The sequence below is a fragment of the Macrotis lagotis genome, chromosome 3 (genome assembly GCF_037893015.1).
Source record: "Macrotis lagotis isolate mMagLag1 chromosome 3, bilby.v1.9.chrom.fasta, whole genome shotgun sequence".
Lineage (NCBI taxonomy): Eukaryota > Metazoa > Chordata > Mammalia > Peramelemorphia > Peramelidae > Macrotis > Macrotis lagotis.
Genome location: NC_133660.1, coordinates 229,063,154 through 229,076,324, shown reverse-complemented (window position 1 = coordinate 229,076,324; position 13,171 = coordinate 229,063,154). Strand labels below are relative to the sequence as shown.

Sequence of the window (13,171 nt, the reverse complement as noted above, 5' to 3'; positions counted from 1 at the left end):
CCCCGAAACAACTAGAAGCTAGGAAGTAAGGTGGTTGTCCTCTTTTCCTCCCTACACCTTTTCAGTTTCTTTTTATATGTTGCTTTCCTTTCATTGGATTGTGAACTCCTTGAAGTTAGGAATTGTCTTTTGTCTTCCTATTTAACCTCAGAGTTTAGTGTAGTATTTGGCATGTAGTATGCTTCATGGTGGATGGACTGTTTGTGGTCCAGGTATCTCTTACCCATGACCTGATACTTGGACTTCACTGCCCAAGCTTAGATGGGATGGAACAACCGCACTCAGCCTTTAGCCACTTGGCACCAGAGTATCCTCAAGAAGCTATTTAAAGGTCAAAGTATTTGAAGTCAAAGCACCTGTTTCAAATCCAGGCTTTCCTATTTACTTTTTGTGTGCTGCAAGTCAATTACCCTCTTTGGGCCTCAGTTTCCTACCCTGTAAAATAAGGCAGTTATACTCGATCATATCTACCATCTGTTCCATCTCTAAATCCTAATCTACAGAATAAAGAAAATCCAGAAAGGGGAGCAAAGCCTTTGTTCTTTCCCATTCTTCTCTGGCCTTCTGCCTAGACAATCTAATAACTGCTCTGAACATTTTAGGAATGGCTCAAAATCAGGGTATTCACTGGGAGGGGAGATTGAACTATTGTGCTGTCTTGTGACTGACTGTGCATCCTAGGTCCCAGTTTGGAGAGGAGGGTGTGTGGAGGTCAGGTGAGGTTGGGTGTTGAGAAAGAAAATTGACTGCAAAGGGAGGATGGATATAGGGTATATACTGGGAGGTATTAAGAATAGGTTTGGGTTCACTGAGACAAGGGCCCCTCCTCAATAAAACCATGTATTTATATATATATATATATATATATATATATATATATATATATATATATATATATATATAATATGTCAAAATAACACACAAAATAAAGAAAAAGTTTAAAATGAGACAATTCTCTTCTTTCATCATAAGGAAGTTTGTTCTTGGTTTTTCACACCTAAAAAGGCAAATAACTTTGAGGCCCAGAGACAGCTGGCCTTTTGTCATTATGTTAATCAGCCATTGAAAGGAACTGGGAGGAGGGAGGGAGTGATGTTTCAAGGGCCATTGTCTTGGCTTTTCCAGTGTCACTGAGCCTTAGGAAACAGCTGAGCTCTCAGTTTCATAAAATTCTTCAGGTTTTTGCTAGGAAAAGGAGAGAAGGGAGAAAACACCACAGGAAGCAGAGACACCACTGGATCACAGAACCTGGGATATAATACATTTTCAGAAAATTTTTTCTGGGATTTATTAGGAAAGGGGAGATGAGAGAGCAAACTCTTTGGGAACTGGAGATGCCACCACTCCACAACTGGTGATGACCCAAACCATTCTCCTTATAGGATGAGTGTATGGTGCAGGTAAAGGATCTCTCTAGAGGGCTATAATAACCAGATTTTAGTTTTGTCCTTCCCCAGATATAGCCATAGCCTGAGTTCTCAGTCCTACAGGCCCACTCCTCTCAGTGCTTTCTCTCCTAAAAAGTTAGAGCACCAGTTAGAACCCAGCAGTTAGAACCTTACCCAACCTTCCTCAGCCCCAGATCAACCCTTCCACCACCATCATCCCCCAAACCTGGGGAGGGGGTGCTCTGCATTGTCTGAAGACTTGGCCATCTGTTGTCCTCACCACCTTCTCCCCAATTCACACATGCTGTCTAATACACACACAGACTCAGACTCTCTCTCTCTCTCTCTCTCTCTCTCTCTCTCTCTCTCAACCTCCCTTCACTACTGTTCTACTCCTACCCTCCCACTGCACAGACACTGATAAAGAGAAGCCAAAAGACTGAAGAGCATGCTCCATTGCTGCCTTTTCCTTACTGTAAATTGATCAGGGAGTGTCTGACATCCCATCATCTCTGCACAGAATAGGCCGGTGGAGGCTTTTGTGTCAATATTCATTCCAAATATGAGATAGGTTCAGTTGGATTGTAATGAGGGACTGTAGTCACACACACAAAGGTAGGTGTCGGTGGGAATGTCTGTCAATGCAGTGTAAAAAATAACAGGAGGTTGGTATGAGTGTGCCCAGTGCCCAGTAACAAAAGCGCATGATGTATTTCTGAGTGTGCTAATGGTGTACTCTCATAAAAGATGGGAGTGTTTGAATGTTTGTGCCAATGCCTCATAATCAAAAAGGTATGTGGCTGAGTCTGAGTGCACGAGGCTGGGGGGAGGGAGGGAGAGAGAGAGAGAGAGAGAGAGAGAGAGAGAGAGAGAGAGAGAGAGAAGGAAGGGAGAGAGAGAGAGGGAGGGAGGGAGGGAGGGAGGGAGGAAGGGAGGGGAGAGAGAGGGAGGGAGAGAGAGATGCTCATTTAGGAGAAAATAAACCCAGAGAGATGGAGAGTGTTTAAATTGCTACCACCCCCCTTACCTCCCAGAGCTTGCTTCATAACGAAGTCCATGATGATGGCTTTGATCCCGTATGAGGCTGGTACAGACTTTACATGCAATTTTCACAGGTCACTGGTCCTGGATTGTACCCTGTGAGGTGGAAGGGAAAATGTCATCAAAAAAGAAAGGGGGGTGGCGCAGTGGATGGAGCACTGGCCCTGGAGTCAGGAGTACCTGGGTTCAAATATGGTCTCAGATACTTAATAATTACCTAGCTGTGTGGCCTTGGGCAAGTCACTTAACCCTATTTGCCTTGCAAAAAAAAAAGGGAATGGGTAACATGAAAGGATACACCATCTTTTCTTTCTTTTGTAGGGTACTGGGTTCTATATCGGGGTGATGATATAAACCTACAATTGAGGTGACTGTTTTGTTTTCCTCTCCACTTTGGCAGGAAGGGAGGGAAGGGGTTCTAACTAGTGAGTGCACAGTTTGAGTAAAAGACGAAGCTTGTCACACCTTTTCTGATGGCCTACCATTGTTGAATGGATCAACTCACAGTATTAGGGAAGAACTCTTCAGGGTCTATAAAAGAGTTGTAACCTGTGGACCTAAAAGGATTTACTGAGAGCCAAGGCAGACCTGGGAAGTCAAAATTCAATAAAATAATCTAGAAATTTTAAGGGCTACCTAATCTGGGATGGAGTGGGGGGAGTTTTTTGGTGGGGGGGGAAGGAGATTTTGATCTTATTGGTATAGAAACCACTTTCCAATTATGTTTCTTAGAGAGTTCATCAAGACACTAAGAGATTAAAGGATTTGCCCACGGTGACACAGTGTGGGCCAACTAGGAGCCATACCTTTTTGATTCCTGGTTTAAGAAACTCTCCACTCCACTTTCCTGCCTTTATATGCCCATCGAATGATATTCCCTTGTTATTTTTGAATCTGCTTACTCTTTTCTCCTGTGAATAAACCTGAGAAAACTCACTACGAGGATATGTAAAAATAGACTATATATATATATATATATATATATAGAGAGAGAGAGAGAGAGAGAGAGAGAGAAATAGATATAGATATATATTTTCATAAAAGGACAAAGAGAAAGACGGAGCCGAAATCGGGGCTGGTATTCAATGATCTCAGCCGCAGCGGAAGGAAAGAAGTAATTAGGAATCCGGGCAATTAAAGAGTGTCAGACCTGAGCTTAGAGAGGTTTCAGAGGACTGGGAAGGGGGAACCTCAAGTGAAAGGGGAAGTGAGTGGGGGGAGCAGAGAAGGAAAGGACCGAGAGAGGATAAAGCCCTGGAGTCAAGAACAAAGGTCAACGAGCTTCCAGACAAAGCTGGGAAGTCAGATGTCCGGTTCGAGGTCCCTTCCCTTGGCTTCGGTCACTAAACGAACGAACAAGGTAGAGCACTCAGTCACCACTGGCTGGCCACTGGGGTCGCTGTTTGTTGCAGATTGGAGAGCAGGTGAAGGCATCCACTTAATTTTGACATACTAATTTGTCTCTGTGGGCTTGCATAGGTCAGAAAGGTGGGCATCGATGACAGACTCTGCTTTGGGGCATCAGAGAGAAGGGGTGACTCGGAGAGGGGTCTCTCTGTCTAGCGGGTACAACATCTAAGGATCACGGAGCCATAGGTTAGAGCTGGTGGTCGTCTAGCCAAATTCCTCATTTTTCACATAAGGAAACTGAGACTTTAAAAAGTTAATACACGTGGTAATAAGTGGAAGAATCAAGCCACGTCCCTCTGACTCCCAATGCAGAGTTCTGGGGCCAAAGTGAAAGGAATCACTCGCCGGACTCTGGTTTGGGGTTAAGAAGGAAGCCCTCTGGTTGGAAGGAGTAGGCAAAAGAGGAGAGTGGGCTCGGGCTTGGTGGGGAGAATGAGAGGAGAATCGGCCCTTGGAGTGATCAGAGAGGAGTGGATGGGGAAAGGGTCAGTAGCGGTGGCCGGTGGGGTGGCAGAAGGGTGTTCTGAGGTGTCCTGGGCGGGGCGGGAGTCGGGCTTTTCAGTGCGGCAGAAACTACCCGCAAGCTCAGGTTCATTGAATGTCAATTTTCCTGAAAGGCCCTTGGGCTTCCCATGCATGCTCCGGGAGGTTCATTGATTAGGGAACTGAGCTGGAGGGGGGGGGCTTTGGGGCGGGGGCTGCGCAGGGAGCCAGGAGCGCGCGCCCGCTTGGCAGAGGCGGCAGCGAGCAGGGAGGAAGTGCCGAAAGGGGCGTTTGAAGGTGACTCGCGCTGCGCTTGGGGAAACGCGGCGGGTGCCGGAAGCTCTAGGGTGTTCAGTCTCCTGGGCGATCTGGGGAGCCGAGTTAGGGGCAAGGACCGAGTTGCACCCCCCCCCCCCCGAGGACCGGGAGTGGAGGGCCGTCCGCGTTGGAGACCCTCTCTCCAAACGTGGGCGTTAGGGTCCGGGGAAGTCCGGGATCCCAGGCGCCCCGCCCAGGGGTCCCCTCCAGGGAAGCTCCCTGCCTTAAGCTGAGCCGGGCTGGGAGGGATGCTGGAGGAGGGGTGAGCACAGTGGGTAGGGGGCGCAGTAGCAGGGTCGCCATCCTCCCGAGGCCAGGGTGGGTGGGGTCATGGAATGCCCATCGCCTGCTCCGAGCTTAGTCTCCGCCGCCTCGGGTCCCCACCCAAGGCGCCAAACTCTCTCTTCCCAACCATTACCCCTTCTTTGACCCTGCTCCTAAGCGGTCCCTCCTTGTGGCCCCGACGCTGCCCAGCCTGGCCGCAGACCCCAAACTCAAGACGGGGGTGTTTGGGGCATGGGAGTACTACTGGGGGGACTTCCCTCCTGCAGAGACTCCACCTGGGGGAGCAGAAGGGAAGGAATGGGGGAGCCTGGCTGAAGCTGGGCCCCCCGCAGTCGCATCCCAACAGGAGCCAGCTTAGAAGCACGGGGCCAGAAGCGGACCGCAGCGCGCTCTGGTTCCTGCTCGCGCACGCGCGCGCGCCCCTGAGGCACACGTGCGCGCGCACCCCCAGACGCGTGCCCTATGCTGCAGTCCAGTATTTTTCTTCCCAAACTTCTCCGATCCCGCTGCTTTCATGTCCTCCGGGAAGCAGAGAAGCCCGCGAGTAGCCACCTCCAAACAGAGCTCCTCTCTGAGATTCTCGACCCAGATAGTGGAGCTCGGCTTTGGCAGAACGCCTCCCCCCAGCCCCTACCCCAAATAAAAACAACAACCAAAAAACCCACGCTGCCCCGCAGACCAAACCTGGACGGATCCGTTCATATTTCGCTCAGCCTATTTCCACCCTACCTCCCGAACCCCTCCCCTCTCTGTGTTCTCCCGGGCGGACCTGGAGTAGGACTTGGGGACCCAGTTGCCCTGGGTGCAAGCAAAGAGGGATATGGGCATGGGGGACTCCGGGAGAAGAGAGGAATCTTGGGGCGCAGAGGATGCTAGTGAAGTGACCACAATCACAGGAGGTGTGGACAGAGTGAAAGACAAGAACCCGAGGTCGGGAGGGGAGTGAGCAGAGTAAGAGCAGAGTGGCCCCGGGACCCAGGGGTAGAGAACAGAGCGATCGCGGGATACTGGGGGCACAGGGAGAGTGGATTCCGGGTGGGCAGTTGAGGTAGAAGTGCAAGGGGAGTAGACAGGGTGGTCCCTCGGAACAGCGAACCCTGGATGCAGAGGGCGCTGAAAGAGGGGATCCAAGACACTGGGGATGTGGGCGAAGCTCACGCTGGGTTGGGGGAGGCAGGGCAGATCTTAGGGATGGACCAGGCGGGGAAGAGAAGCCCCCAGACTTAGCGGAGCGATCAGAGGGGACCCGAAGTAGAGGGGGAGCGGGTAAAGGAAATCCCAGGACCCGGGGAAAGCCGAGCTTCCTCAGGGCTCCAGAATCAGCACCACGGACAGAGGACAGCTCCAGATGGGGGAAGGAGAGCCAGGGAATAAACAGCAAAAGTCGGTTACCTTCCCGGGCGGTGCTGGGGGCTCCTGGTGGGTCCTGTCAGTGACGGAGCTTTCTCGGGGGAGCCCGGGCCATGTGGTGTCTCCGGAGCCGCAGCCGATGCTGAAGGGCGTTCGGGGAAGGAGCAGTCACATGAAGTTATCGCCCTCCTTCCTCCCGCGTCCGAGCATGACAGGAAGGGAGGAGGGGCCGGGGAGGGGACAACGAGGGAGAGGGAAAGACACGGAGAGAAAGGGAGAAAAGAAGCACATACAGAGAAAAAGAGGAGGAGAGGTACAGAGAAAAAGAGAAAAAGCAAAGAAAAGCCATACTGAGAGGAAAAACAGGAGGGACACAAGAGGAAGAGAGAAGGGAGTAAGGAGGAAAAGACTGAAGGGGAGACTAACAGGGAAAGAGAAAATAAAGAGAGTCGAAACATATTCTCAGAGATGGGCTACACACATAATAAACCTGGGAAGCGCTTGGAAAAAAAAGGAGAGAGGCAGATTGAAAGTAAAGGAGGAGAGAATGAAGAAAATTGTGGAAGAAAACAGAAAGAGAAGAAAAAAGAAACAAAATCAGAGAAAGATAGGAGGGGAAAGGAAAAGACTGAAACAGAGCAGAGAAAGTCATTGAGGAAAGAGGAAACACTGAAGAGAAGAAGCAAGAGAATGGAGGGTACTTTATCCCTCCAGTCTCCAGTTCCCTAAACTGTAAAAATGAGGGGGGTTGAGCCAGTTGACCTCTAAAGTTCCTTTCAGTTCTAAATATATCCTTGTTTGATGAATAATGAGGCAGGGAAGCCAGAAGCAGAAATCTTGATACTTTCACTGCCTCCTTCAAGGAGTTTTAACCCAGGGTTTGGATGTATGGAAGAATCCCCTTAGTTCACAGATCCATTTGTGGGATATGAGATAGCATATGCAGTTTGTACAGTATAGATGCTGCCCTTTGCCTTAGGCCTTGCTTATTTTATCAGCTTTCAGGGCACTTTAGTTTCTCTCCCTAAACAAGTTCTGATTACCCTTGCTTTTGATTCTAAGACTTTTTCCTTTCCTAATTTCTAAATTTGAACCACATTAAGGTCTCAAATGCCATCCCCTAACTTCTTTACCTGTCTGGTTCCCTTGACTCAAAGATATACTTTATCTGCTTTCTAATTACCCTCTCCCTTCTCCCATTTCCAACACTGGAAGTTGGACTCTTGCTTCATCTCCCTCTTGCTATTTTCTCCTCTAACTCTGCAGACTCTATGCCACAACAGTGCATTTTTGAGGGTATACCTCAGCACAGTAGGAAATCTATTGGCTACTGTTGGGTTCAGGGAAAATTCAAAGTTATGGGGGGGGGAAGCTTCTATGTACAGAAGCAAGAGTAGTTCCACCTCTTTCCAATTCACCCATAAAATCTTTGGAAAAAACTAAATATTTTGGGTCTGTGTAGTTCATTGGATTAGGCTTTTGTCAGTAGAGATGACCTATCTGGCAAATACCAAGGTGATCCTTATCCATATCTGCTCACTTATCTTCCATAAATAATCTACCAAAAGTAGTTCCAACATGCAGCATTGCTCTCAGTTCCTGTTCGACAACAAGTTCATGAAATCTTGGAGCTGGAGCTGAAAGCGACCTTGGAGAGCACAGAATCAGTTCTAAACTCTTCAACTTACAGATGATCATGCAGGTAGTAAGAGACAGGATATTCCAGAAACCAATGTACTATTTAGGATAATGTTTCTCTCTAAATCTGCTACATGGATTCTGCCTCCTTTTCCAATCCTACAAATTTTTTACATCCTGTTTTACATACTATAGTCAACATTGTCTTCAAAGAACTATGAAAGGAGCTATGAGAATTACAGAATTCAGATAAGATGTGGTCCTTCATTTTTTAAAAGTTAATTAAGTATTCCAATTATATGTAAAAATAATTTTCAACATTCATTTGTGTAGTTTTCTCCCTCCCAGTCTTCCCTCTCCTTGCCCTAACATGACATGTTATCTGAGATAGGTTATTTATGCACAAACATGTTACACACATTTCTATATTAGTCAAGCTGTGAAAGAAGAGTCAGAACAAAAGGGAAAAAACCACAAGAAAGAAAGAATAAAAATAAAAAAGAGAAAATAGTGTGCTTTGATCTGCATTCAGACTACATAGAATTGTCTTTTTAATCTTTTAGATAATGTCTTTGATCACTGCATTGATGAAAAGAGTTGTCTATTATATTTGATCATCATGCAATGTTGTTATTACTGTGTACAATATTTTTCTGGTTCTGTCAGCATCAGTTTAGGTAAGTTTTCACAAGTTTTTTCTGAAATCTGTCTGCTCATCATTTCTTATAGAACAATAATATTCCATCACATTCATATACCACAACTTCAGCCATTTTCCAATTGTTGGACATCCCCTCATTTTCCAATTCTTTGTCGCCACAAAAAAAGAGTCATAATAAATATTTTTATATATTTGGGTCTTTTCCTCTTTCTTTTTTCTTTTGAAAGGCAATAGGGTTAAGTGACTTTCCCAAGGTGACTCAGCCAGGTAATTATTAAGTGTCTGAAGTCAAATTTGAATTCAGGTCCTTCTGACACCAGGGTTGGTGCTCTATCTGCTATGCTACCCAGCTGCCCCCTTTTCTCTTTTTTTATATCTCTGGTATTTTTTTTATTTTAATTTTTTATTTTTCAAGCTACATGTCACCAAATCCTTTCAACATTCATCCACCATATCCATAAGGTGCACATTTTTCCATCACACTCCCTTTCCACTCTCATCCCCATCCCAGTAGCAAACACCCTGGTAAAAGTTTTGCATGTACAACCATGTTCAACATTAGTCATTTTTGTGTGTGAGGAATTAAGACCAAGGGAAAAGAAAGAAAACCATGGGATAGGAAGTGTTTTAAAAAGTGAACATAGTATCCTGTGGGTTTTGGTTTTTGTTGTTTCCTCTGGATGCGGAAAACATTGTCCATAACAGGTTTCCCAGGATTAACCTGGATGTTTGCATTGCTGAGAGGAGCTGCATCCATCACAGTTGATCAACTCACAATTTTGTTGTTAATATGTATAATGTTTTCTTGGTTCTTCTTCCTTCACTAAGCATCAGTTTGTGCAATTCTTTTCATACTTCTCTAGAGCCCAACCATTCAGTTTCTTAAAGAACAATAATACTCCATAACATTCACATACCAGGGCAGCTAGGTGGTGCAGGGGATAAAGCACCGGCCCTGGAGTCAGGAGTACCTGGGTTCAAATCCGGTCTCAGACACTTAATAATTACCTAGCTGTGTGGCCTTGGGCAAGCCACTTAACCCCGTTTGCCTTGCAAAAACCTAAAAAAAAAAACCCAACAAAAAAACCCCATTCATATACCATAACTTGTTCAGTCATTTCCCAATTGATGGGCATCTCCTCAGTTTCCAATTCTTTGCCACTACAAAAGGAGCTGCTACAAATATTTTGGACTAATATGGAAACATGTTAAATACATGCTCATAGACTACCTATATGAGAATACTCTGCCATGGGGAAGGGAAAAGGAAGGAAAGGTGGTAGGAAAATGGGGAACTCGAAAGCTTTCAGAAAGATGAATATTGAAAACTACCTTTGCATGTAATTTGAAAAAATAAAATAATATATAAAAAGAAAGACTTGTTAAATTGAAATGTAGTTGATCTCTTTGGGATATAAACCTAGGGGTGGTATTGCTGGATCAGAGGTACATACAATATTATAGCCCTTTGGACAAAGTTCCAAACTGCTCTCCAGAATGCTCTCACAATTCCATAGTCCTTCATTTCATGATGCTCACAGAAGAATAGGAGAAATAAGCCACAAACATAATGAGTTATAATACACAATATTAGAATGATATAACAAATAGAGAACTGACATGAAGTCAGGACAGTTTTGGTTGAAGTCCCTTCTTTGATGCATCCTGACTGTGGACAGAGGAGACCCAGGTGTGGGTAAATCACCTAATCATTCAGTGCAACCAAATTAACTCTCTGAGGCTATAATTTACAGACTAGTTGATGTTTTGCATTGGTAGAACAAGCTTCCCCCCATCAGAATGCTACATTCCCTAAAGTGTATTAGAGAAAAACAAGGAAACTGTTGCATATGATTGGAGAAGAATACTGGCCTGGAAGACATCCCTTGTGTTTGACCCTAGACTAGAGAAGCATTCTGAAAGTAATCACCAACCACGAAATGAGTTGGAGCCCACTCTTCACATGTGCTCCTTTGCCTAAATAGCCCATTTAAAGGGTGGGTCCATTAACTCTAAGAAAAATCCTAATTTATGTAGAGCAGACTCCAAGTATCAACTGGCCCATCTCTGGAGTTTGGGATAGATCAGGCTGAGAGGTATGGCATGCAAAATAGTTAAGATTACTCAGGGTCATCTAGAAACTGGTAATATCAGGGACAACTGGGCAGTGCAATGGAAAGAGCACTAGCCCTGGGGTCAGGAAGATCTGAGTTCAAATGCATCCTCAGATACTTAATAATTACCTTGGACAAGTCACTTAACCCAGTGCCTTGCAAAAAAAAAGCAAAGAAAGAAACTGTAATATCTTTCAAAAATACTTGGGCCAGCAAATCAACCATGTGGATATTTCATTGTGTAAGTTGCCCCAGGAGCCTTCAGAATTCATTTCCAATTCAGGGTCAGGCCATCACCTCAAAAATCAGAATAATTCAGCCTGATATACAGAATATTCTCAAAGTTCATAGGCCTAAAGTCTTTTCTTACACAGAGAATAGAGGCCAGACAGTTATGATGAAAGTGAAAGAGTAAGGGACAAATGATTAGGGATTAAGTTCATCTTAAGGCTCTCCTCATTCAAAGTGGTTATAATACTGTACTTGATCCAAGGTTCTTTGGCTATGACCTTAAGATTGTTGAGTTGGTAAGATTAACCCCAAAGAAAAGAGAAGAAGGTATTCATTCTTCCTTTTTAAAATTTTTTTATAGAATTAGGAGACTATAGGTTTGGAATAATGAATAATATGGGGAATCCCAAAAAGCTTTAAACTGCACTCTCCTTTGGAATACCCTATTCTGTCAGACTTGGTTTATATGTTTGTTTAACTTTGCTGAACCTCTTTCTCTTTTTTGTTCTTTGTTACAAAGGATCTTACTCTGGAAAGAGAAGGGATGAGGAACATATTTGGAGCAGAAGGTGATATAAAAACAAAAGATTGATAAAAATATGATTAATAAAATAAAATGTGGTGCTCAGAACTGGGGTAAAACAGAATATCGAGCTGGGAAGATGGTCTCTGAGAATCTGGCTACTAGGGCCTTGAAGTTATAAATTATGCTACCACTTAAACCACTAAAAATGCCCCTACCCCTTTAAAAAAAGTTTTTTATCTGAGGGTAAGATTTTACATATTTGACAAGAGAGAAACAATAGGATCTGTCCTTATTCATAGCTGGCTCTACTCATCAAACAATTGAGATGTGCTGACTCAGTGCCTTCCAATTGGTTCATTCTTTCATTTGTTCAACCAAATAATTATTAAGTGGCTACTATGTGCAGAGCCCTTTGCTCAGTTTAGATAAGGTTACTGAGTTCATAAACCCCAAAATCTAAGAGAGAAAAGATAATCACATATCATCATAATGCACAATTACATGTTAAGAGAATGTGGATGAATGTGTATGTGTGTGTGTGTGTGTGTGTGTGTGTGTGTGAGTGTGTGTCTGAGAGAGAGAGAGAGAGAGAGAGAGAGAGAGAGAGAGAGAGAGAGAGAGAGACTATACCTTGCAAAATTTTCTGTGAGGTCTAATGGGAAAATTTATTATACACTATAGGGCTTCATATAGGAGGTAGTTTTGAGATGGGTTTTTAAGGAGGGGTAGGAATTCAAGATATAAAGTACAGGAGAATGGGAAGAAAGGTCAGTCCAAGACATAAGGAATAGTCTCAGCATTTTCAGTGAGTCTTTGCTTATATTTGTGTGTTTGTTTGTGTTGAACAAGGTGCCATAAGAAAAAAAGGAAAATATAACTAAAAAACACTTGTTTTCTTTGTTTAGTGCTTCTTCCATTTGTGAAGATGTTATCATCAACCTCTTATGAACTTGCTTGCCAGGCACCATCAAGGATGGTGGAGGTACTGATGATATCCTAGAGGGACACTAAGATGTGTCTACTGTAGCATCACCTCATTTCACACATAACTTAAAAGTGTCTTCAGGATATTTCTGGGAAAAGGAATATATAAACAGAAGATAAGGATAGTCTTTGTTGTAAAGATTAAATATGAAAGTTCTTGGAGAAATGACAGAAATACCACATATTATAAACAAACAATATTGTTAATGCTTTAAAATAAATGTGTAGTGCAGCACCTTCACCCCCACCTCCACCTCCTCCCCATGTAGCATTGGAATCTGCCAATGCTTCTCATTTGGGTGTGCTATTTGAAGTTAGCGTCTATACAAAACCTAAGTTTCTAACTCCCACCCAATGGTTTTTTGAGACCAAATTGGATGACAATGAATCAGAGCAAAAGATGCTTAATTAAAACAATGTAAGGTAAATAACAAGAAGCTGAATCAGAGCATAAATGTTCCCCCAATTAGTTCCTCTGATTCTCTGACACATTGGTTCAAATTCACTTCTAAAAAAGTTTCTCTTTTTAATCACTTTTCTTTTCTTTCCTTCTTGGCATAATGCTAGCAAGTTCCACCCCTTTGAAAACTGGAGTATTAGGATATCTGAATCAAGTTAGTGCTCCTTGGCATCTGATTTTACCTGAGTCATCTTGGTTCTTTTAATCCATGTCAATGCCCTCAATATGATATAGATGTGATTGCCATTTTTCCTTGTCTCTCCCTGGATTACATGTGTGGTT

General features: G+C 44.2%; 1 protein-coding gene across 1 annotated transcript in view; it reads right to left on the bottom strand.

The window, feature by feature from the left end:
* The window catches only part of CPLX1 (complexin 1), a 107,095-nt gene extending 100,713 nt beyond the window's left edge, over window positions 1-6,382 (bottom strand). The window contains exons 1-2 of the mRNA XM_074227520.1: window positions 6,318-6,382; window positions 2,416-2,525 (exon numbers count right to left, since the gene is read on the bottom strand). Coding sequence (XP_074083621.1) covers window positions 2,416-2,446 — 31 coding nt within the window. The 5' untranslated portion in view covers window positions 2,447-2,525; window positions 6,318-6,382. The remainder of the gene's footprint in view (window positions 1-2,415; window positions 2,526-6,317) is intronic.
* Window positions 6,383-13,171: the final 6,789 nt, after the last annotated feature.